Here is a 26500-nt window from a genome sequence, read left to right on the forward strand (position 1 = left end):
AGTTCCAGTGTGTAGATTAGGATGGTTGTTTCTGTATCTCACAGCAGGCTTAAAGGCGCCTGGGTAGCATGCTGCTCTAGCCGATCGAAGGAAGAGTGCGACTCACCCTGTGTGGAGGAGCCCAGGTAACAGCCCAGTAACACAGAAAACTATTGCACTGTGAATGGAAGGGAAAATTGAACTCCGTGTGTGTGGTGTGTGTGTAGAGATTCTATATTAATAATCTCACCTTCTAATATATTTTGCTGCTCAGTAATGTTTGTACCCACCCGAGTAAATAAGTTATATAGTTAATACATATGCTGCAGATGCTGGTTATCTGAAATAAAGGAATAAAAAGTTGGAAGCACAAAAGAGGCTGCGCAGCATCTGTGGAGATAGCAGCATAATTAGCACAGTTAAAAAATCAGAGTTCCATTGAGTGGTCATCCACTTTAAACTTTAAATTCGGACTTGCTTTTCTGGCCTCGACATCGGCAGGCATTGCTGCGGGTGGGACCGGGAAATCTGGAGAGTTGGAGAGCTGTTGGTTAATGGCGAACCCGATTTTGACTCCCGCCTGCGACGATACCTGCTGGTGTTGCCTTTTGTTTCTCTTTTTACAGCATCTCTTGTTTTTGTTTTATTTTTTGATGCATGTCCTTGAAGTTGGCACTCACTGAGCAGGACTTGTCAGAGTGTCAGGCTCTGACTGAAAACTAGCATGTGCCTTTTCAGATTCACAGCCCAGTTTTCAGATTGGCACTCTGACAAAGAAAACCTTGGGCTGGATTCTCCCAAAATGAGGCTATATCCCCACGCTGGCGTAAAAACGGTGGACTTTTACTCCAGAAATTCCTTCCAAAAAGTTGAACAAATTCAATGCCCTGCAGGGGGCTAGCAGGGACCCGGAGTGAATGTTGCAGCTGTAGCTGTGGATATGGGCCCCCGCACTTGCGGTTCGGGACTGCGCATGCGCACGGTGGTGGCCTCCAGCGGCCGTGCCGTGCTCCATGGCGGACTCAGACTGCGGAGCCACACCGAAAAAATGTCTGCTCCCCACCCTCCCATGAATGCAAGCTCCCCGACAATATGGCCACTCCCCGCCCCGTCACTGCCTAGTTCATCCCTTCAACAGCCTCAGTGGTCTCTTTCCTCTCCACCACACATAACATGCTGGGGCTTTGCCCAGGCATGTCCCTCTCTCCCTGGGGTCTCTCTGCTTAACCTTCCCCCCACCCCGCTCGTGAGATCACCTCGATTGTTTCATGTATGCAAAGTTTCAATATTCCGCTTGGTGATCAAGTGGCAGGGAGTCCCTTTAATAAGATTATAATTTTGAGATGTGTTATGAGGTTCCTTCCCTTGAAAATGAAATGAAATGAAATGAAAATCGCTTATTGTCACGAGTAGGCTTTAATGAAGTTACTGTGAAAAGCCCCTAGTCGCCACATTCCGGCGCCTGTCCGGGGAGGCTGGTACGGGAATCGAACCGTGCTGCTGGCCTGCTTGGTCTGCTTTAAAAGCTAGCGATTTAGCCGAGTGAGCTAAACCAGCCCCTCCGAGTGAGCTAAACCAGCCCCTCCGAGTGAGCTAAACCAGTCCCTTTATTGGTGGGAATCTCGTTATGTCACCAACGAGGGCGTTAAAAATCGGAAACCACGAGTCACTGGCACGAATTGTGATTCCCGTCTCTCGCAATATTTTTCTCCCGTGTCGCCATTCTCTCTGATGACTAGAGTAGGTGCAAATCACCCCCCATTGTGTGAAAATTATGCCTGGTGTATTTTTGATCATCGTAATTTATCCAACTCTTCTTTGATAAATTTATTTGGTGGTTTAATTGATTTTTGTTTTCTTCCTTGGAGCCTAATCAACACTCCCACTTTTTGATTTCTTTCCAAGACTGGAACGTCTGCTTTCAATTTTACAGGGGGATTGAAGCAAGAATTTTATTATTATGTTAATAACCTTGTGTTCACTGGATTGTGCCAGTAAATAATTTGCAGTCAATGCCAATGTGTCAATGTATCAGTAAGTGCATGCTCAGGCAAATAAATTATTAAGCTAATTGCCTTCTGGTTATTGGCTCCACCTCCCGAAGATTATTGAAGGACACAGCTGGAACACTTGCGGTGGGGCAATCGTAAGGAGTTGGTAAGCTTGTTGAGCTGCATGTAGAATAAACTTGCTGAAAGTAGAAGACAAGCTGTTGTATTATTCGTCCATATTATATGAACATTTGATCTTAACAGTCAATCCACATCCTTGCCAAGTTTTGTTCCTGGGGTGTCCTTTTAATCAAGTGGATTTGTTGTTTCTTGTTCATGTAATGAATTAGTTTGATGATTTACATTTTCAAACCTGTCATATTGGCTGAAATCATAGAACATAGAACATACAGTGCAGAAGGAGGGCATTTGGCCCATCGAGTCTGCACCGACCCACTTAAGCCCTCACTTCCACCCTATCCCCCTAACCCAAACACCCTTCCTAACCTTTTTGGTCACTAAGGGCGATTTATCATGGCCAATCCACCTAACCTGTACGTCTTTGGACTGTGGGAGGAAACCGGAGCACCCCGGAGGAAACTCACGCAGACACGGGGGGAACGCGCAGACTCCGCACAGACAATTACCCAGCAGGGAATCGAACCTGGAACCCTGGCACTGTGAAGCCACAGTGCTATCCACTTGTGCTACCGTGCTGCCCAATCATCTGGATAATTTTGAATGTCCCTTATCTCCTGCATGTCTATCCTGTGGGCCACATGCTGCAGCACATGTTGTAACATTGCAAGTGTTCTCCTTCATGCTCCCTCATGGACAGCATGGTGGCACTGTGGTTAGCACTGCTGCCTCACAGCTCCAGACTCAATTCCAGTGTCGGATGACTCTGTGGAATTTGTACTTTCTCCCTGTGTCTGCGTAGGTCTCTTCCGGGTGCTCCAGTTTCCTCCCACAGTCTAAAGATGTGCAGGTTAGGTGGATTGGCCATGCTAAATTGCCCCTTAGTGTCTAAAAGGTTAGGTGGGGTTATTGGGTTACAGGATAGGTGTAGGTAAAGGCTTAAATAGGGTGCTCTTTCCAAGGACCGGTGCGGACTCGATGGGCCAAATAGCCTCCTTCTGCACTGTACGTTCTGTGATTACATCCTCTGGTGGTTAGAGAACGAGTTCTGTGCACTGACCATCCATTCATACGCAGGACCCTGAGTGGCCTCTCGATATCATGCTGCAGCAGTGTCTTGCATCACAGGAGTGAATTTCAAAAGGAAACTGAGAGAGGGTAAGTCTTAACATTGGAGCAGGAATGTATCATTTGATTTAGTTTGACAGCAAAAAGCACAACTAAACCCGAACCGCTTGCAGTAAGCCTGCCAACAGAAAGTTACTTTCCTGTCCAGGCCCTTTCCCTTTCTTTTGATGCATCTGTAAATAAAAAAGGGCATTTGCAGGAAAGTTCTGAGCTGGTATGTCCAGTCCGTATGAACATCATACCCTCTTTCCTTTTATTGGAAAAATTAGCCCTAAACAACTTACTGACAATCCTGCCACTGGAAACAGTGCCACCTTATTTATGATATCAAAATCACTCTCAATTTCAAACATCTTGATTAAATCTCCCCTCAACCTACCTGTGCTGCAAGGAGAAGAGTCCCAGCTTCTCTGACCTCTCCATATGACTGAAGCTCTTCATCCATGGTACCAGGCCAATAAATCTCCTCTGTAGACACTTGAATGACCCTCTCAAATGACTTGGAAACATTCTGAAAGTGTGACATAACACTCTAGTTGAAGTGGAAATGGTGATGTATAAAGAGTTTTGATGGCTTATTTAATTTTGTTTCCTATGACTTTAATGATAAAGTTAGGGGACCTGTGCAAATTTTTTATAACCTTACCGATTGGTCTAACCACTTCAAAATTTCCATTATGTGAACACCTACGTCTTGCTTTTCCAATTCCCCATTAAGATTGTGCCCTATGGCTTGTTGTGCCTCTGCTCCTTGTGAATTCAATCACTTCACAGTTGAACCTGTTAAACATCTGTCCAATCTGTTAGTCTCTTTATTTCTCGAAGGGCCACTTCAGCACTGTAGTATTCTGTGATTCTGTGGACTCATTGGAAGCATCAGCCCGGACCGGGCATATTCCAGGCGCCCACCCACTTCCAGCCCTTCCCGGCAGCGCTGAGTTTCACACTAGCTGCCCATTAATTGGCAACGTGAAATAATGTTTGAGGGCTGACCGTGGACGGAAATGTGTTTTGCATACACCCGATGGACAAAAAATCCAGACCTCTGTTTTCAAACTGTCTGCCTGCAAAGACCTGTTTTCAAAGGTCTGTCTGCAAACCTTGGAATGATCATTCTTCGATTATTAATATACAGTTTCAGGTTTTATATATATATCAAGAGATCCGATCTTAAATGACACCTATTTATATATCCTGTAGGACACATAACACTTCTTTCATTAACGCTTTAACAATATCCACGTTCACAAATTCAATTGCATTATCTCATCAATCTTCTTTATTATTCAGTTGAATATCTCGATCCTGTTTGTCAGATACAATTAGCCAGCGCCAATTTGTTAAAAGCAGTCTTAATCAATCATATTCTTCCAAGTGACAGTTAACTTTGTTCCAGATTATGGTCGACAGCTTCCAGCCACTAACCTGTTTTGATGGAGCATCCTTCACAATCTTAAGACGCCCTGTAGTGTTTGACTACCAGTGACATACATTTCAAGTGGTATCACAAGTTATAGCGGCTATTCCCTTGCGGTCCATCCCGCCAACCGGCATATCTCTCTCGCCTCCGGGTCCCACTCTGTCCCAATCCGGGGTTTCTGCCTGGTTAAACTTACTGTACAGGGCGTAGAATTTGACCGTTTCCGTCTGTACATTCTCCCCAACCTCTGCGCGTCACTCTTACTAGGCCTAGATTTCCAGTGCAATCTCCAGAGCCTCACCCTCAAATTCGGCGGACCCCTACCTCCCCTCACCGTTTGCGGCCTCGCGACCCTCAAGGTCGAGCCTCCCTCACTCTTTGCCAATCTGACCACAGATTGCAAGCCCGTCGCCACCAGGTGCAGACGGTACAGCACCCAGGACAAGGCCTTCATCAGGTCCGAAGTCCAGCGGCTGCTTCGGGAGGGTATCATCGACGCCAGCAACAGCCCTTGGAGAGCCCAGGTGGTAGTGGTTAAGACCGGGGAGAAGCACAGGATGGTCATGGACTACAGCCAGACCATCAACCGGTATACGCAGCTTGACACGTACCCCCTCCCCCGCATTTCTGAGATGGTCACTCAGATTGCACAGTACCAGGTCTACTCTACTATTGACCTGAAATCCGCCTACCACCAGCTCCCCATCCGTAAATCGGACCGTCCCTACATTGCCTTCGAGGCAGATGGTCGTCTGTACCAATTTCTTAGGGTTCCCTTCGGCTTCACGAATGGAGTCTCGGTATTTCAGCGAGAAATGGACCGAATGGTTGACCGGTACGGGCTGCAGGCCACCTTCCCGTATCTCGACAATGTCACCATCTGCGGCCATGACCAGCAGGACCAGCAGGACAGGGGATCCTCGTTCATGAGCGATGAGTTGCGTCATTTCCTGCTCAGCAGGGGTATCGCCTCCAGCAGGACGACCAGCTACAACCCCCGGTAAATGGGCAGGTAGAGAGGGAGAACGGGACGGTCCGTCCAGCTGGCCCTACGGTCCAGGAACCTCCCAGCCGCTCGCTGGCAGCAGGTCCTCCCTGATGCGCTCCATTCCATTCGGTCGCTACTGTGCACCGCAACTAACAGTACACCCCATGAACGTGTTTTTGCCTTCCCTAGGAAGTCCACGTCCGGGGTGTCGCTCCCGACGTGGCTCACGACTCCGGGCCCAGTCCTTCTCCGTAGGCATGTACGGCACCACAAGGCGGAACCCCTGGTGGACAAAGCATGCCTCCTATACGCCAACCCTCAGTATGCCTACATGGAGTTCCCCGACGGCCGCCAGGACACAGTTTCGCTCCGGGACCTGGCTCCCTCAGGTGCCGACCCCATGCCCATGCCCCTTTCTCCCCCGTGCCAACCCCGGCGCCCCCCTATTCGTCCCCACCAGGTCCATCCCTCATCCCCCTGCCCACCCTGGAGGACACGGAAGATTTTGGCTCGCTCTCGGAGTCATCCCGCCAGCAGCCAGCACCAACACCGCCAACACCTGCACCATCGTTGCCATCACCGCCTGTGCCAACGCCACCACCACAGCTACGCCGATCACAGCGGAACGTTCGACCACCGATTCGGCTCAACCTGTAACCTGCTAATCGAATGGACTCTTGATTTTCCCTGTTTGGACCCGCTTGTAAATAGCATCCTTTGTATTAGAGTTACATGTCACCCCCGCCGGACTCATTTTTTACAGGGGGTGAATGTGGTGATATAACCACTGTAGTTATGCGTACTTGCAGTAGGGGGATGTATGCCTGTACCTGTAATACAGGTTCCTCCGGTAAGCCCCTGCCGGCTAGCTCCGCCCACAGGGAGCTTGTGTATAAATATGCGTGTGAGTCACTCAGACCTTTAGTCTACAGTTGCAGATGGAGGGACAACATCGAACAACAATAAAGCCTCTATTGTACTAGTTTCTCGGCTTTGAGTATAATTGTTCGCGCTACAGGTAGCAGCTACCTTTGACTATTCTTTTCAATCTCCACTCATTATCTGTTTTATTAAAGATGTTCCATTTTACATTACCTGTTAACCTTTCTGTGTTTCCTTTATTTGACCCTTTCAGTTTCCTGTTCTTCCTCTGCTTGATTCTCCACTGTCACAAGTCTAACATTTACCACAAGCCTCCTTTTTTTACAGGAAGCACAGTGGTATCTTGCTATCCTGCTGCAGCAGCAGGTCACCAGATGAATCGGAGTGGATAAGGTAAAAGCTAAGATTTTGTGGGGATGGGGGAGGGGTGGAGACCCATTTGTTCACCTGTATAATTCACAATTCTTTTTTTTTTTAATTTAGATTACCCAATTATTTTTTCCAATTAAGGGGCAATTTAGCGTGGCCAATCCACCTACTCTGCACATCTTTGGGTTGTGGGGGCGAAACCCACGCAGACACGGGGAGAATGTGCAAACTCCACACGGACAGTGACCCAGAGCCGGGATCGAACCTGGGACCTCAGCGCTGTGAGGCGGTTGTGCTAACCACTAGGCCACCGTGCTGCCCATAATTCACAATTCTTGAGTCAGACAGGCTGGCCAGTGGCAGCTGGTGAAATTACACCATCAAATCTTCTCTTCCCTGTGGTACATGCCTCAATGCCACATGTCAGAACAGTTCACTCCTTGGGTCGAAGAGATTTACAACTTGCGATTCTGCGATATTTTCTCTAAGTTGAATGTGGATGTACAACAACTTTAGTTGGGGGTCAGATGATTCTTTATACTGTTCACTCAGATTTCCACTGAAGACAAAAGAAAGTAAAATTGGGCAGCTTTTAGAGATGGGCAACAAATGCTGGTTTAGCCAGCGAACCCACATCCTGTAAAGATGAATTTAGAAAAAAGCTGATCTGCCACCACCTAGTTTTACCTTGCTCAAGTTGAATTTCATTGTATTGTAGATAGTATTGGGGTAGATTCTGCCTTGATGTAAAACTGGTGTTTTGATCAATGGAAATAAAGATTGGGGGATTTCTAAATTGCCACTGACACCATATAAAGCGACCAAATGTTTTCAGGGTTGTTTGTGGAAGTCCAGAGATGCAGTTTTATCCAATTACAGCCCAGATAACAATGTGGCGCTAAGACAACATAGAATGCTGCAGAATCGCTTTTAATGGTATATTATTTAAAATGCAATATGCAATTAAATATCTGTTGAATCTTTATAAGCATGAGGTCTACAGACCTGAATAGGGAATCCAAGCTGAATTCTATTATCATGTTTTTATCTTCTGTTAATATGCGATTGTTGCTTCTCTTCCTGCACCCAATGTTGCACAATGCAAACTTTTATCTGTTTCCATCGCAAGATATTTTCCTGGGACAGGTCCCTAGTCTGTCGGCAGAGGTTTATCGCTTAAAGTGAGTCACTCCACTATCAAACCTGGCTGACCAGGAGTCTCTACCACTTTTACTGCCTGCTATTGGTTTGGAAGGGTTTTACAGGTTGATACTCAACCTGTTTGACCGCGTTATGAATGCACCTTCCTCGGCCATCAAGTCCCAGGGTGGGACTTGAACTTGGAATTTCTGTCTCAGAGGCAGGGACACTAACCATTTTGTCACAAAACCTCCAGTATGTAATTGTATCTCTGGTGAATTTTTTCAACATGAGGTCGATAGAGTTGAACAGGAAACTCTGTTTTATTAATATCTGATAGCCTGTTGAAAGTAATTCACATTTTCCTGCTCAGCCTATATATCAAAGGATGATGAAAAATAATGTGATTATAATTTGCTGGAAACAGGATAATAGGAAATAGTTTGTGGTAATTTTCAGTATAAAGGCATTTGCTCTGTTTTGGAGTACACTTTTTTTTCCCCACCAGAACATTTCTAAGCAGCATTATTATCATGTGGGGCCTCAGCAATGAATGTGACTGAGCTATTGAACTAATAGTTCAAACATGGCCCTGTCCTCAGAGTTACCACCACACCAAGCGATCGCTGGACAATGATCATGAACTGGAATTTTCCTCGCCCATCCCTAACACAGAGGCACTCGGGCAAGTTGTCCTCCAATTGCTATCCCAGCCAACAAAAGGAAAGGTACCTCTGAGGAAGGCAGTGGCATAGTGTTATTGTCACTGGACTAGTATTCCAGAGACTCAGGTTAATGCTCTGTGGACCCACGTTCGAATCCCACCATGACAGATGATGAAATTCAAATTGAATTTAAAAATCTGGAATAAAAGGATGACCATGAAACCATTATCGATTGTTGTAAAAACCCATCTGGTTCATTAATGTCCTTTCGGGAACGATATCTACCAGCTTATCCAGTCTGGCCTACATGTGACTCCAGATCCACAGCCATGTGATTATACTCAATTAGTGATGGGCAAGAAATGCTGGCTAAACCAATGATTCCCTTATCCCATGTATAATTACTTTTAAAACATAGGGCCATTCCTGTTCTGTGGCTTAATTTCTCACTGGGGTTAATTCACTTGCCTGTTGGACCAGCTAGAGAAGATTTTTAAATATATTTGACACATTGGACATCCCGTATCAGTTTCAGAATACCCTTCGGAATTTAATCAAGTACAAACATTCTAAATATGAATTTTTGAACACTCATTTCAAATGGCTGATTTTGTTCAAATTACATTTTTAACACCAGCAATTACATTTCAAAACAAGTTTCCCTTCTATTTTCATTGGAACCTGTGTTTTTTCCATAGGTCTTGCTGTTGTCCCTGGCTGTCTTGCTGCAAAGCTGGATTAAACGGGAATGTTGAAGCGAGGTGAGTGGATACTGAAGCGAAAGCAGAAAATGCCCGACTATTAACTTCTCAGTATTTCTGTCTTTGTGGGTTGTGGGCATTGATGACAAAGTCAGCATTGGTTGCTCATTCCTAATAGCCCTTCAGAAGATAGTGGTGAGCAACCTTCTTGAACTGTTGCAATTCACACGGTGTAATGTCAAGGATAATTCAGGGATCATACTTGGAATGGGCAGGTCATCCTGGAAGGAAATGTTGGAGAGATTAGGCTTGTATCTGCTGGAGTTTAGAAGAATAAGAGGTGACTTGATAGAAACATTTAAGATCCTGAAATTGACAGGGTGGATGTGGGAGAATCTAGAATTGGGGTCACTGTTTAAAAATTAAAAATTAAAAATAAAGGTGAGGTAAAATTCTTTCTCTGAGAGGATCGTGAGTCTCTGGAACTTTCTTCCTGAAAAGGCAGTGGAAGCAGAGTCTTTGAATATTTTTTTTGAACAAGCAATTTTAATGAGGTCTTTTTTGGCATGACAAACAACAACAATATAAAAACAGTGTACAAAGAGCAATAAACATAGTGCAAACACCGACACCCGTCCCTCCAAGACCATCTATTTAACCCCCTATTCTACGCTACCCTAGCCACCCCCCGCCCCCCCCCCCCCCCCACTGACAATTAATTCTCCACAAAGAAGTCAATGAATGGTTGCCACCACCGGATGAACCCTAACACTGACCCTCTCAAAGCGAACTTAATCTTCTCCAGGCCGAGAAAGCTCGCCATGTCGGTCCGACTTCGGGGGCTTTGAGTCCCTCCAAGCTAATAGTATCCGTCTCTGGGCTACCAGGGAGGCAAAGGCCAGAACATCTGCCTCTTTCTCCTCCTGGACTCCCGGATCTTCCGACACCTCTCACCTCTGGACTCATTGCCACCCTTGTTTTCAATACCCTGGACATGACATGTGGTAAACCACTGAAAATACATTACTTGTATTATGGTACACTGCCATTGTACTCCAGTCATTACAGTAAATACCAGCCTGCTGGCTCCACCCAGCAGGCTCTGTATAAAAGTGTACGCTCTCATGCACTGCCCCCATTCTTGGGTCCAGCTACCGGAGGCTTCACATCTAGCACAATAAATTGATGTACCATCAATGACCACGCGACAAATGGTGAACTATTGTGGCTTTATTGTACACAGAGAGAGAATTCAGAATGTCCAAATTACCTAACAGCATGTCTTTCGGGACTTGTGGGAGGAAACCGGAGCACCCGGAGGAAACCCACACAGACATGGGGAGAACGTGCAGACTCTGCACAAACAGCGACCCAAGCCGGAAATCGAACCTGGGATCCTGGAGCTGTGAAACAACAGTGCTACCCAGTGTGCTACCGTGCCCCCGACTAATATCAGTTGACCCAAAGGCCCAACCATGCTATTTCCGGGCTCGCACCATTCCTTGCGTTTTGAAACTGTCGGTCGATGCCGAACTGGACTGCTTGGAGAAGTTGGGAATCATCCACCCAGCGCAATTTGCAGATTGGGCTGTGCCGGTCGTGCCGGTAATGAAGCCTGAAAGGCCTTTGCAGGGATTTCAAAATGACAATAAACCAAGCGTCCATCTGGATCGTTACCCGGTGCCTAAGATTGAGGACCTAGATGTGAGTTCAGCGGAGGAAGGACTTTTACCAAGCTCAATATGAGCCACACCTATCTCCAGATGGTTTTGGACCCGTCCTCATGCAAATACATGACCGTCAACACACAAAAGGGGTTGTATGCATACACCAGGCTGCCATTCAGGGTCACGTCGGCATGTGCCATATTACAAAGGGTGATGGAAAATATCCTCAGCTGATTGCCACAAGTGGCAGTTTACCTGGACCTTGTGCTGATCACTGGTTCCTCTGACCAGAAGCATCTGAAAAATCTGGAGGACATGCTTCATAAATTCGAGGGTGCTGAGGACTGTCTGCAGCGTGAAAGGTACATGTTCCATGTGAAGGAAATAGTCTATTCAGGCTTCAGGGTTGACAAGCACAGACTACACCCAGTGGACAATAGTTCAAGCCATCCGGCAGGCACCCGTGCCAAAGGATCCCACGCAATTCCGTTCATTTCTGGGCCTGGTCAACTATTACTGGAAGTTCATCCAGAACTTGGCAAGGCTAAATTCTTGATGTCGCGAGGAATTAAGGGCTACGGGGAGAATGCTGGTAGGTGGAGTTGAAATGCCCATCAACCATGATTGAATGGCGGAGTGGACTCGATGGGCCGAATGGCCTTACTTCCACTCCTATGTCTTATGGTCTTATGGTCTTAAGGCTCTTGGCCCCACTGCACCTGTTGTTAAAGAAGGGCCAGAGGTGGATTTGGGACCTGACGCAGTAGGGCACCTTCGACGAAGTAAAGCAGTGACTGTCATCCTCCTACTTGCTGACTCACTTTGAGCCATGGAAGACCTTGTTGCCCACATGTGATGCCTTGCCCTACAAAATTGGAGCTGTCCTGATACACATGATGGACGATGGTACCGAGAGGCCCACTGCGTTCACTTCACGCACTTTGGCGGAGACGGAGTGAAATTACACCCAAATAAAAAAGGAAGGGTTGGCACTAGTGTTTGGCGTAAAACACCTCTATCAATATGTCTATGGACGAGCGTTCATGACATATACCTACCATAAACTCCTCTTGGGGTTATTCAAAGAGGACAAGGCGATTTTCCTGGAGGAGTCCACCCACATTCAGCATTGGGCTCTCTTTCTGGAGGCATACGAGTGTATTTTCGAACATCGCACAGGGACAAAGAATCCCCACATCGACACTCTCAGCCACCTCCCGCTACCCACCAGTCCGCCGATGCCGACGGCATTCGATAAGGTAGTTGCAACCTTACATTTTATGGACTCATCATTGGTAACAACGGCCCAAGTAAAGGCTTGGACACAGACAGACCAGATACTGCCCAGGGTCCGCCACATTGTACTGTACAGGGTTCAGCACAGATATACACAGAACATACAGTGCAGGAGGAGGCCATTCGGCCCATCGAGTCTGCACCGACCCACTTAAGCCCTCACTTCTACCCTATCTCCATAACCCAATAACCCCCTCCTGACATTTTTGGACACTAAGGGCAATTTAGCATGGCCAATCCACCTAAACTGCACGTCTTTGGACTGTGGGAGGAAACCGGAGCACCTGGAGGAAACCCACGCAGACACGGGGAGAACGTGCAGACTCCGCACAGACAGTGACCCAGTGGTGAATCGAACCTGGGACCCTGGGGCTGTGAAGCCACAGTGCTAGCCACATGTGCTACCGTGCTGCACTGTGCCCTCCCGGAGGACCTGAGGGCTTTTACCACAAAAGTGGCGGAACTCAGCGTGGTGGACAGTGGTATACACTGGATGATGACGACTACATTGAGTGCCACCACTGAGTGGCTCCAGCAGACTTTTAGTGTTCACAGACTGTGTTTACTAGTTCGCGGTTTGTGGATTTTTTGAATCAAAATGGGGTCCATTATGTCTGCACCGCGCCCTATCACCCATCCTCAAATTGATTGGCAGAATGTGCTCCACAGACATTCAAACTTGGGATGAGAAAACAGACCTCAGGCTCACTAGAAACCCACCATACCCGTTTCGTGTTCTACTATAGGACCACGCCGCACATTATCACCGGAGTGTCACCCGCGGAGCTTTAGGTCGTCGCTTAGGCACGCGATTGAGCCTTGTTTCGCCGGACATCGAGGATAGGATCCGTGACCAGCAGGGACAGACCAGAGTGAAGCTAACCAGGCCAGTAAGAGAATTTGCCGCTGGTAACTCCGTTTAGATCTGGAATTTCACTGACGGGGCGTTATGGATCCCGGGAATGGTCATTAAGATATTTAGGGCCAACTTGTATAGGGTGCGGGTGCAGAGGAAGTACTCGAATTGGCATGTGGACCATCTCAGGAGCTGGGTGGAACAGGTACCCGAGGACCGACCAAGGATCCAGAGCCTGGTGATGCCCTTCCCTCCAGAGCAGCTGCCGGTGGTATCGGGTGACTGGACCTTGTAAGTCTAAAATGCGGAAGATCGACCAATCCAACGAGGAATCGGACATGGAATTTTTGCCCATGGAAATCAACGCAGGAACCACCCCTAAGTTCGACCTGGAAGCGACGCTCCCTGGTATGTTACACCCCTCAGGGCCCAGAGCGGCAGGCGCCAGATAATCAGCCCTTGGCGAAGAATGCAAAAGATTTTACCCGTTGTGTTGAAATGGATGATATATTGGATTTGGGGGTGGGGGGGGGGGGGGGGGGGGGGAGGGGGGGGGGTGTTATAACCCTACAGGAGGCCCAAGGATCTGCAACATCAGAGTCCCTGAATACGATCTACCCAAATATGGGGATGGGGCTAACCTGCCCCCTTTTCCTTGGGCTGCTGGGATATGAATATCCCGGCCCGGGTGTGGGCTGGGTGTAGGAGACCCTTTCAGTGTATAGAAACCAGAATAAGACCACATTTTTCTACAGACCTCTTCCGAGTGGCAGCTTGCCTGAGACTTTACAGCATGTTTCACAGAAAAACAAATTACAGAAAGTTAACCAACATTGAGATTCAATGCCTTCTTTTGCTTACAGCAATTACCGCGGTTTATGGATATCATGTTGTGACTGTGGATTCAAAAAGGACGAGCAGGAGTCACAGGAACACATTGGAAACAGGTGAGAATGCTCTCTTCCTCTGGCTGAGCCTTGGAATTTGCTCTATCTGAACAGTAGGACTTGGAATTCAGCAATGGCGGCACGCTAGCACAGTGGTTAGCAAGGTTGCTTCATAGTTCCAGGGTTGCAGGTTTGATTCCCGGCTTAGGTCACTGTCTGTGCGGAGTCTGCAAGTTCTCCCCGTGCCCGTGTCTGTGTGAGTTTCCTCCGGGTGCTCCGGTTTCCTCCCACAGTCCAAAGATGTGTATGTTAGGTGGATTGGCCATGCTAAATTGCCCATAATGTCCAAAAAGGTTAGGTTGGGTTACTGGGTTAAGGGGATAGGGTGGAGGTTGGGCTTGGGTAGGGTGCTCTTTCCAAGGATCGGTGCAGACTCGATGGACTGAATGGCCTCCTTATGCACTGTAAATTCTATGAATGTCTGAACAGAATGAGAGAGAATACAACATCAAAAGTGTCTGCACCTTTGTATATTTAGTTTCTGCGGGCAGGTTCCTGACCTTTTGACCCTGTTGTGTGTCGTATCATCAGAAACTGGCATATTGACACCAGAAACTGGCGTCATCACAGCCCATAATATGCTCCGCAGAGTGGGAACTGCTCCCAATTTTGATGAGTGTTATTCGGCGCATTAACCACATTTCTCTCTCCGCAGATGCTGACCAGAGTTTTAATTATTTTGCTGTTTTCTGCCTGTGCTCTCTGTGATTTAAATGTTTCATTGTCCATGTGGTTTGTCGCTTCACTACGAACTCCCCTTTTTTGTGCTGTGTCATGTTGTTTTCCTGTCGTCCTGACTGTCTCTTCCTGTTTGTTACTTTCTCTCTCTTCCTGTTTGTTGCTTTCTCTCTCACTGTGGTCGGGAGGGATTTTCCAGCAAGACCTTCTGATCCCACTGACAACGAACCTCTGGTGGTGGGCGGTGGGCGGTGGCGGGGGGGGGGGGGGGGGGGGGGGGGGGGGAGGGGGAGGTGGATTCAATGGTGGGATCAGAAGATCACGCCAATGGCTGGCTGCCTCCCACCGCTGAGAAACATAAACATGCTGTAGGTGGAGGGACACAGAAAATCTCCCCATACTCTTTCATTTTCTCTCTTTTCTGAGTGCTTTCCTGTTTTCTGTAATCTAAGGATAAGATTCAGTGAATTCAGAACCAGGATCACTGAATTGTTACGGGGCAGAAAGAGGCTATCCGGCCCACTGTGTCTGCAAATGTGCATCATGACTTAGTGCCATTCCCCTGCCTTTTTCAAAACGCCCCGGTACATTGTTTCAGCTCTAATGCCCTCCTGAATGCCTCGATTGAACCTCCCTCCACCACACTTCCAGGCACTACATTCCAAACCCCAACCACTCGTTGTGTGGGGAAATGTTTTTTCTCATATTGCATTCTTTTGCCAATAACTTTGGGGAGGTGGTGGTGTCGTGGTATTATTGCCACTGGACTAGTAAACCAGAAACCCAGCGTAATGCTCTGGGGTCTTGCGTTTGAATCCCCTCACTGCAAATGGTGAAATTTGAATTCAATAAAAATCTGGAATTTAAAGTCTAATGATGACCATGAAACTATTGTTGATTGTTGTAAAAACCCATCTGGGTTCACTCGTGTCCTTTCGAGAAGGAAATCTGCCATCCTTACCTGGTCTGGCCTACATGTGACTCCAGGCCCACAGCAACATGGTTGATTCTTAACTGCCCCCTCAAGGCAATTAGGGATGGGCAATAAGTGCTGGCAGAGCCAGTGACATCCTAATCCCATGAATGAATTTAAAAAAAACTTTAAATCTATGGCCTCTCATTCTCAATCCTTTTCCGAGCGGGAACAGTTTATCTTCTGTCACGCCTCCTCACGGTTTTGAACATCTCTATCAAATTCTCAAATTGGATAAAATGTGTGCACAAATCTACATGTGCATTCTCTGCTAATATTGTGCATTTTAATGTTTCTGTCACTATGCAAATATGTCACTGGAAGCATTTATCTCAGGCTCCCCTCCGGCTCCTTGATGTAATGAGATTGTTTGAACAGGAAGAGTGGGAGCAATGTGGTAATACTTTACCATTCTTTATATCTTTGTTACAGGGAGTTTTGCGATTGCTGGATTGCGTGCTGCAACAAGGGATCAGAGGATTCCATAGAAATATATGCTAATCCCATAACCAGGTAAATCAAAGCCTACCTAAATTAGCAAAGGAGCTGCATTTCAGTGAGCACACTAAGGTTGGATAGTCCTGTGCATTCTGTCGCTTTATTGATCCATGAAAATTGCATTAAGAATTTGGCATGTCAGTATTCATTTTTATTCATTCATGGGATGTAGGTGTCGCTGGCTGGACCAGCATTTATTGTCCATCACTAATTGTCTCAGCACTGGGCCTGAGTGGCTTGCAAGACTCTTTAAGAGTCAGCCACATTGCACATTGCTGTAGGTTAGGAGCCACGTGTAGGCCAGACTAGATAATAACGGTAGATTTCTATCCCTAAAGGACCTTAGTGATCCAGATGGGGTTTTACCACAATGGCTTCATGGTCATCATTGGAATTTATTTCTAGATTTATATTGAACTCAAATTTCACCATCTGCCATGGCAGGATTTCACCCCAGAACATCCTCAACAATTTTCTAATTACAGACTTAAAGTAACGAGTGTTTAGTTATCCAGGTCTGCTTGTCACTTTTTAAAAAGAAAAGGTGGGCGGCACGATAGCACAGTGGTTAGCACCGTTGCTTCACAGTGCCAGGAACCCGGGTTCGATTCTCTGCTTGGGTCACCGTCAGTGCGGAGTTTGCACGTTCTCCCCGTGCCTGCGTGGGTTTCCTTCAGGTGCTCCGGTTTCCTCCCGCAGTCCAAAGATGTGCAAATTAGGTGGATTCTTTGAGGAGGTAGCAAGGAAGTTAGACAAAGGAGAACCAGTGGACGTGATTTATTTAGATTTTCAGAAAGCCTTTGACAAGGAACCGCATAGGAGATTGTTAAATAAGTTAAGAGCCCATGGTGTTAAGGGTAAGATCCTGGCATGGATAGAGGATTGGCGGACTGGCAGAAGGCAGAGAGTGGGGATAACAGGGTCTTTTTCAGGATGGCAACTGGTTACTAGTGGTGTGCCTCAGCGGTCTGTGCTGGGACCACAACTTTTCACAATATACTTTAATGATCTTGAAGAAGGAACTGAAAGCACTGTTACTAAGTTTATAGATGATACAATGATCTGGAGAGGGACAGGTACTATTGAGGAAGCAAGGAGGCTGCAGGAGGATTTGGACAGGCTAGGAGACTGGGCAATGAAGTGGCAGATGAAACAGATGAAATACAATGTGCAAAAGTGTGAGGTTATGCACTTTGGAAGACGGAATTTAGGCATAGACTATATTCTAAATGGGGAAATGCTGAGTAAATCAGGAGCACAAAGGGACTTGGGAGTCCTTGGGCGGGATTCTCCCCTGCCCAGCGGGGCGGTGGGTCCCGGCGGGATGGAGTGGCGGGAACCACTCCAGCGTCACGCCGCCCCAAAGGTGCGGATTTTTTCGCACTTTTAGGGGCCAAGCCCTCACTTTTAGGGGCTAGGCCCGCGCCAGAGTGGTTGCTGTCCCGCCGGCTGGCGTGGAAGGCCTTTGGCGCCATGCCAGCCAGGGCCGAAGGGACTTCGCCGGCCGGCGGAAGTCCGCACATGCACAGGAGCGTCAGCGTCAGCGGCTTAATTCGTAGTTCCATTTTCAAAGTCTAGAGTATTAAATTGATGCACCATCAATTGGACTCGAGTCGTAGTGAAGTTCCAAACAACAGGCTTTAATACGCTAGATGTGAGCCAGGCAGTGGTCGTGCAGAGAAAGGTCGACTGCCAGCCAACACAAGCTCTTATACCCCGCCTTGTAGGCGGAGCTACCAACCTCTCAGCCAATCGGCAGGGAGTCACATTACCAGCCACAACCAATTGGCAGAGAGGCACATGACATGCCTGGGCCAATGGGCAGCGAGGCTGCTGTACCAATGGCAGCCTGGTTCTCCGGTAATATGATCTCTCTAGCCATACTACCACACCGTCTAAACTAAAATCTTCTACACTTCCGGGGCCGGTAACCCTCTATTCCCATTCTATTCAAGAATTGGTATATACCATCTAACACCACCATTTTCACGCTAACATGGGGACTTAGTCTCCAGAATGAAGAATCCAGCCCATGATTCTTGTGACTTGGTTGCAAATTATTGACTAATTTTCTTGATCATTCAAAACATACTTTTTCAGTTCACTATCCCCCTAGTCAGAATGAAATAGTGTTAAGGCTATTTAATAACAGATTGAAAATGCACTATTTCGACTTGATGAACCTTTCTGTTTTTATTTAGCACCACAGGACAACAGCAGTCACGTCATTTCAGTTGGACCTCAACTGCCAGCAGTAAGTAAAAATGTATGATAATCATGCAAATGCAATGAGCAACTGATGTACTTGCAGATTTATTTAAATGAAGGGTTCTGAAATCAGGGTCTTTTAAAAATTAATTTATGGGATGTGGTCATTGTGGCTAGTTGTGCATTCTTGGTTGTGCTTTAGAAGGTGGTGGTGAGCTGCCTTCTTCAACCACTGCAGTCCCTATGGTGTAGGTACACCCACAGTGTTGTTGGGGATGGAGTTTCAGGAGTTTGACCCAGTGACAGTGAAGGGACGGCGACAGGTTGGTGAGACGCTTGGAGTGGAACTTCCAGGTGCTGAGGTTCCCAGATATCTGCTGCCTTTGCCCTTCTAGATGGTAGTAGTCCTGAACAAGGTTAGCCTATAGCCATTAGTGAAAAGGTTATGAGGTGTCACTTTGTTGCTCCCTGTCTCCATCATGCAAATAATTTAATGTTGAACTAACAACAATCGCCAAAGTTTACACGAGCTAGGGCACTGAGTTTTACCTTCCAACTTTGAGTCATTGACCAACACCAGCTTCATTTTAATTCCTAGGCCTGTAGAGACAGTGAGAAACCAGAAGCTCACAGCCATCAGTTTAGCTGTTAAAGGGAAGCTGTCCAGTCTTCCTGGTAATGTTCTGCTCAGTTTCTTAGTAACGGAGAAAAGGAGAAATGAGAGCTCGAGGTCATCAGCACCATAGACCTCATCAGCACACTGTCAGCTCCAGTGACATTTTATCAATTGTCATAACCCCCATGAGGCCCATGGGGAAACCATTATCGATCTCCCCATGTGGCTCGTGGAGTACAAGCTTCTTGAATAAGGGGTGAAGGCCCTAGGGCTTGTTAAACCGAGCATAAGTGTCAGCCCAAGCAGGGACTGGCATATCGGTTGTCCCAACGGAGACTGTGATTGTAAATAGTTACTGCTGTGGTCAGACTTTATGTTAAAAGTAAATAAATCTTTATCCTTCCTACCGCTGGCTTCCGTGGTCTTTAAACCAACCTTACTGACAGAGTGGCACTGACGTTTATTGGCTATCAACCTCATTGACAGTCTATTAACTTCAGTACAACAGTATCAACCTTGGCAACAGTCTACCAACCTGGGCATAATGGAGCTTGGGTGAACATGAGCTTGGCGAGTGCTTGTGATGTTGAAGAAACCTCCATGTCTTCTCAAGATTGTTGTTCAGCATTACCAATAAGTTGCACATGAAGTAAATAGTACGAGAATAATCCTAAATATGTGCAATTAATCGTAGAATTTTATTCAGAAAAATGCCTGTGTTGCAGGGATTAGGTGGATTTTTTGGAAGGACGTTTTAAGGAAAAAAAGAGTTGAGAATCCTGATTTAACTGAAGCTTCTACTTGTAAAACGTTGAATATTTTTTCTGTTCTCCTCTTAAGCATAAGGGTAAAATAAGAATGCAATTCTAACCGTTTGCGCTGTACATGAAGGTAATGCGCTGATAGTTGCTGAAGATGTTTTTGCACCTATTAATGAAAGGGATTAAATTAATATCCAATTATATGCTTGGGAGTAGCAACATACAGATCAAAAAAAAGTGCAGGGAAGTTAATATTTGGCCACTTTTGGTGAAAAGTTAATCCTCTCTCCTTTATTCTCAGCCCCTGCGGCAGGAGAGGCAGCACCAACAGAAATGAATAAGGAACTTGGAATAACAAAATGCAAGTACAGTTTTAAGCGCTTTGAAATTGGCAATCCTGTTTTGATTTGAACTGAATTTTACTCAAGCATACATGCAAGGTTGCTCATCGTAAATGAATTAATTGAGTGACTAGAATTCCAGTGATACTGAGCTCCATTACATAGTACCTTTCATCACTCTGTTAGACCTAGAAACATAGAAAATAGGAACAGGAGTGGACCGTTTGAGCCTTTGAGCCTGCGCTGCCATTAATATGATCATGGCTGATCCTCTACCTCAACACCATACTCAAATATTCTCACCATACCCATTGACACCTTTAAACTCTAGTTATTAACCATTGGTTGGCGGGGGCAACCGGTGGGTGATGGGCTGCGTGTGGCCCATTAGGGTTCTGAGTGTGGCCCGTAAAACTTTTTCCAATTTCAGTTAATTCAGTATAGGTTTCCATTATTGTTATCACTACGCTTGCAATACCAGTACTCCAAAACAGCAGATAATAATAATTATAGTGATAGGGTGGGATTCTCCGACCCCTCACTGGCTTGGTGAATCGCTGGGCGGCAGCTTGAATCCCTCCCTGCCGCTCTGATGTTGGCTGCCGAATTCTCTGGCGCCGATTTTTGGGCGGGGGCGGGGATCGTGCCACACCGGTCGGGGGCCATCGGCAGTGACACCCCCGGCGATTCTCCGGGCCCCAATGAGCGGCCGCCCGTTTTTGGCAAGTCCCGCCGGCGTGGATTAGACAAGGTCCATACCAGCAGGACCAGACTTGGAGGGCGGCCTGCGGAGTCCTCAGGGGTGCGTGGGGAGATCTAGCCCCGGGGGGGGGAGGGGGGGGGGCACGGTGGCCTGGCCCGCGATCAGGGCCCACTGATCTGCGGGTGGGCCTGTGCCATGGGGGCACTTTTCCGTCCGCACCAGCCTCTGTAAAGCTCCGCGATGGGCGGCGTGGAGAAGAACCCTCTGCGCATGCGCAGGAAACACAGCAGCGGTTCTGCGTATGCGCCAGAACACGCTGGCGCTGCTGCGCATGCGCCAACTCACGCCAGTCGGCGGAGGACCTTCAGTGGCAGTTGGTACCGCGCCAACCACTTCAGCGCCGGCCTAGCCCCCGGAAGTGCAGAGGATTCTGCACCTTCCAGGCGGCCCGACGCTGGAGTGGTTCACGCCACTCTTGGGCGCCGGTACAGCCCGCCCCGCCAATTGCGGGAGGATCCCACCCATAATCTTTATTGACACAAGAAGGCGAACATTAACACTGCAATTAAGTTACTGTGAAAAGCCCCTAGTCGCCACATTCGGCGCCTGTTCGGGTACACAGAGGGAGAATTCAGAATGTCTGAATTACCTAACAGCACGCCTATCGCGACCTGTGGGAGGAAACCGGAGCACCCAGAGGAAACCCACGCAGACACAGGGAGAACATGCAGACTCCGCACAGACAGTGGTCCAAGTCGGGTATTGAACTTGGGACCCTGACGCTGTGAAACAACAGTGCTAAGCACTCCTACCGTGCCGCCCACTAGACTGTCACTAAGGCTGTTCATATACAGGATGTGGGTGTTGCTGTCTTGGCCAGCATTTATTGCCTATCCCTGGTTGGTGAAAGCATCACTGGAGCTGACAAGAGTGTTGATGAGACTGATTGTGTTGACGACCACACCTGTTCCCACTTCTCTTCCACATTAGGTATCAGCCATGGGAGACTAGTGGCTGCGAGACTAGATGCCCAGTGAGACAAGGCAGCATCTCCTTCGAACATGGCCAGTGGAAATAGTACTACAATGAGCAGATTTGTGGAAAATGTATTTTGTCTCAAATCAAAGTCAACTTTCACTTTGTAATATACCTGAGTGGAAAGAACTATTTGAATGGTTACTGTCTTAACGGTTGCATATATAATGAAGGGTCTGTTGCTTTTGATCCTGTTAGCCTTGCCTCAACGGTAACATTCGCCGTTTTGATTCAGGTCAATTCTGGTCAATATCGAGAGTGTATTAGCAGATCATCAACTATTTGCCTCTCTCTCTCTCTCTCTCCCCCTCTCTCTCTCTGTCTCGCTCCTTGTTCTGGGTGAATTACATCTATTGCAATGACACTGTCACACCAAAAGATCAGTGAAGCAATCACAATTGTTGGAATTGTCAAAACGTTCCTTTGGAATGATATATTTTGACAGTATTTTAGTGTACAAATGACTTGCATTTTTATAATATAGTACTGATGTTTTTAACTCTGGTTTGAACTCTTGTCTTTCACTGCAGCAACTGCAAAGGAATTTCCAGAGTATGCAGTAGTTGATAAGAAGAATAAGTTGGGAAATGGTATGTACGACTCTGAGCCAAATTCTCCCATTTTGAAACTCAGCGCGGTGGTGGGTGGCTCCAGCAGTGCCTATCCTGCCGACCAGAATGACGGGATCCTGCACCAGGGGTGGGATTCTCCGACCCCCCGCCGGGTATGAGAATCGCCGGGGGGCGGCGTGAATCCCACCCTCGCCGGCCGCCGAATTCGTCAGCACCGGAGATTCGCCGGGGGCGGGAATCGCGCCGCGCCAGTTGGTGCCCCCGCCCCGGCGATTCTCCGGCCTGCGATGGGCCGAAGTCCCGCTGCTGTAATGTCGGTCCTGCCGCCGTGAATTAAACCACCTCCCTTACCAACAGGCGGCGCGGGCGGGCTCCGGGGTCCTGGGGGCGGGGGGGGGGGGTGCGGGGCGATCTGGCCCCGTGGGGTGCCCCCAGGGTGGCCTGGCCCGCGATCGGGGCCCACTGATCCGCGGGCAGGCCTGTGCCGTGGGGGGTACTCTATTCCTACGTGTCGGCTGTCTGGTCCTCCGTGATGGCCGACACGGAGGTGACCCCCCCCCCCTCCCCCCCCCCCCCCCCCCGGCGCATGTGCGGAGATGACTTCAGCAGCCACTGACGCTCCCGTGCATGCGCAGACTTCCGCCGGCTGGCAGAGTCCATTCGGCCCCGGCTGGCGTGTCGCCAAAGGCCTTCCACGCTGGTCGGCGGGGCGCAAACCACTCCGGCACGGGCCTAACCCCTAAAGGTGAGAGCTTGGCCCCTATAGGTGTGGAGGATTCCGCATCTTTGGGGCTGCCCGACGCTGGAGTGGTTCACGCCACTCCATCCCGCCGGGACCCCTGCCCCGCCGGGTAGGGGAGAATCCTGCCCAGATTCTGCACTTGGAACCTCATTCATTATGCACAGGCGAGTTCCCCTCCGACTCTCCAGCCGGGCATTCAGCTGATTCGACCATCCTCCCTCAGCTGACAGATTTGAAGGTCCCAGTGCAATAGTTAAATGTCACTTGTATCATTTTCTCCAGCCCAACTGTTTTCACCAGACAACCCCAATGTAACTAGCAGAGTGTTTCTCTGGCAGAGTTCTGGTTTAATGCCTGTTGCAATTTAGCTTCACTCTCAGATTTCTAATCTCGTCGCACTGCGGCAGAAAGTAAATATTTTAAGGACAGAATTCTCCCCCCAAAATTTCTAAGTGTAGCCTCTGGCAGCAAAGGAGTTGTGATTCCCGTCAAGTGGATAGGCACAATCCAGATCACATTCCATCCATGCTTAGAAAGATTTTCAGAGCCAGTGGTGATTTGTGCCGTGGGACCCGAAGAAATCGGCAAGGCCAGATCCTCCAAGCCAACAACTCTATGACAAATGTCCGCTCCTGAGGACAAGCATGCCATACATGGTTTCCTTGGCATGGCAAATTATCTATCAAAGTTCATTCCCTGTTACAGTGAGCTAACTGGACTACCTCTGCCAACTTCTCCACCAGGATGTAGAATGGCATTGGCAGGAGCACCACTGTGCCACCTTCAACAAACTCAAGGATCTGCTATCAGCCCCTCTTGTGTTACAATGCTTCAACGTCCAAGCGCCTATACTCTCATCAGCAGATGCCTCTCAGCATGGACTTGGAGCAGTGTGCATCCAGAATGACAGACTAGTGGCTTTTACATCAAGGACTTTCACTGACACAAAAACTCGCTATGCCCAGGTTGAGAAGGAACTCCTTGCCAAGTCTTTGCATGTCAGAAATTCCATGATTTCATCTATGGCCCCTGTCAATGTTGAAACTGCTCACCAGTCACAATGGATGATGCTCAAGTTCCAACATTACAACCTGAGTGTAATCTACAAGCGTGGTAAGGAGCTACGCTTCGCCAATGCCCTCTCCAGGGCTTACGTACCAACCACTGAGCATACAGATCGTCATTAACAATTCAAGTGCTGTCGTCACGCAGAATTGAGGAACTTCAAAGCTGCCTGACACGCAGATCACATGCAGCAGCTTCACAACATCATTGTGAAAGGATGGCCAGTGATGTGTGCAAAGAGTGCTGGCTGGATGAGGAAACCGCATGTAGCTCCCCAGCTGCACAGCCAAGTTTTCTCTCCTGATTCTCTGGCACTCTGCACACAGGAAATCTGGGGGGGGGGGGGGGGGGGGGGGATTTCCACTGTCACGCTGGCAGAGTAGGCCATGATGGAGCCAGCAATACTGGCTCCACATGCCCCAGTCTGTGTTAAAAAGAAACTACCCCACCCCACCCCCCATCCCTGCATGGACACGGGGACCCCCAACCCTCCACTAGCACCAAGGCAACCCCTTCACACAACACGCACCGAAGCAACTCCACCCTCCACAACACCCACACAAGGTTGGGGCAATCCCCCCCCCCCCCCTTTCACAAGAACCGCGGTAACCCCCTCCCACAAAACACACACACACACTTTGGGGCAACTGTGGAAACAAACACGAGGGAAATCCTCAAAAACTGCTGACAAGGGTCGACCCCCACAGCAAGCACCGAGGCAAACCCTCCCCCGGTCCTCAGAACACCCACAGTAGGGGGACCCCCTCCCCCTGACAAGCACTGAGGCAACCACCCCCCCCCCCCCCCACCCGAACACCCACAGTGGGGCAACACTCCCCTAACAAGCACCGAGGCAAACTGTAACTCCACACCCACACGAGCAGTGGGAAAACTCCCCTCAAAACCTAAGGGGAACAGCCCCAATGGGGCTCCGCAGAGGGCCTGCCCCTGGCACTGCCACCAGTGCACAGGAATGAGGTGTCGGTAACTCGGGAGTTCTCATCTGTGTGTCCACAGGCATGGTGTCCAGGACTACTAAAGATCTTATCATAAATCCTTTTAAGCTGTGGTCCTCTGTCAACATTCCTACACAACCCAGCTACTTTGCAGTGAGCGTTAATCATTCCTAAATGTGAACTAACGGCAGTTATGTTTGAAGGTGAATGAACCCAGCTTGCCACCTTATTTGTGGATCTTTATTTTGCAGATACTGTTGACAACAGAAAAAATCCACCGATCGCAAAGGTAGGGACTGGCAAACTTTTAATTTTGCTGAATGCATTTTAAATAAAAAGGAACACTGGTTACCATTCTGGCCTCGAGTGACTGTGTGTGGAGTGTGCACTTTCTCCCCGTGTCTGTGTGGGTTTCCTCCAGGTGCTCTGATTTTCTCCCACAAGCCAAAGACATACAGTTTAGGTGGATTGGCCAAGATAAATTGGCCCTTAGTATCCAAAAGGATAGGTAGGGTTACTGGGTTACGGGGCTAGGGAGGAGGTGTGGGCTTAAGTAGGATGCGCTTTCCAAGGGCTGGTGCAGATTCAATGGGTCGAACGGCCTCCTTCTGCACTGTAGGGATTCTATGATTGTATGATACTATGCACATAACAATCTGCAATTTGCAGGTATATTATAACAGCAAATTTGCACCTCTTGCCTGGTCCTTATGTTCCTAGATCCTAATCAATAAGATATCATCGCTGAATATGTGAACTAATCGCAACCACATGTGCAGTCTTTGTTTTAAAATTATCTATTTCTGATGCACATGTCATACATTGCGAAGTGCGAATGCATTAATGTTTTATGTTACGGAGTTTAAATGACTCTGTTCTGTTGCGGTGCAAAGTCTTTGGCTGCACATAAACTGCAAGTAATTTGGACTAAAATTCCAGTATAAATCTAGGGTCCACCCCAGAAACATGTAGGCAGGAGTTCGGCACACCATCTGTAACTTGTTAGCGAGACTTTGGGACATTTCCAAAATCTGGCTTTAATGAACAGCTGTACAACATCGGGGAACGATAGTGAGGTTTAATATAAGATCCGCACTGTGCTTAACTACAGTAAAAGGCATTTTACTGTGTCAGCATTCTGTATATGACATCCCTCCAGTTACGTCAAGAGCCTGTCTAATGTTT

General features: G+C 48.0%; 1 protein-coding gene across 3 annotated transcripts in view; it reads left to right on the forward strand.

Moving 5' to 3' along the window:
- The window catches only part of LOC119974531, a 101005-nt gene that overhangs the window by 73978 nt on the left and 527 nt on the right, over positions 1 to 26500 (forward strand). For 2 of the 3 annotated variants that reach the window (XM_038813492.1, XM_038813491.1), the window contains exons 7-16: positions 45 to 125; positions 3186 to 3266; positions 6854 to 6919; positions 9399 to 9461; positions 14084 to 14167; positions 16251 to 16331; positions 18518 to 18570; positions 20203 to 20262; positions 22511 to 22570; positions 25567 to 25604. In XM_038813492.1, the coding sequence (XP_038669420.1) occupies positions 45 to 125; positions 3186 to 3266; positions 6854 to 6919; positions 9399 to 9461; positions 14084 to 14167; positions 16251 to 16331; positions 18518 to 18570; positions 20203 to 20262; positions 22511 to 22570; positions 25567 to 25604 (667 nt within the window). The remainder of the gene's footprint in view (positions 1 to 44; positions 126 to 3185; positions 3267 to 6853; positions 6920 to 9398; positions 9462 to 14083; positions 14168 to 16250; positions 16332 to 18517; positions 18571 to 20202; positions 20263 to 22510; positions 22571 to 25566; positions 25605 to 26500) is intronic. The other variant, XM_038813493.1, reaches the window with a different exon arrangement.

Source organism: Scyliorhinus canicula, chromosome 12 (genome assembly GCF_902713615.1).
Source record: "Scyliorhinus canicula chromosome 12, sScyCan1.1, whole genome shotgun sequence".
In the NCBI taxonomy this organism is placed as follows: domain Eukaryota; kingdom Metazoa; phylum Chordata; class Chondrichthyes; order Carcharhiniformes; family Scyliorhinidae; genus Scyliorhinus; species Scyliorhinus canicula.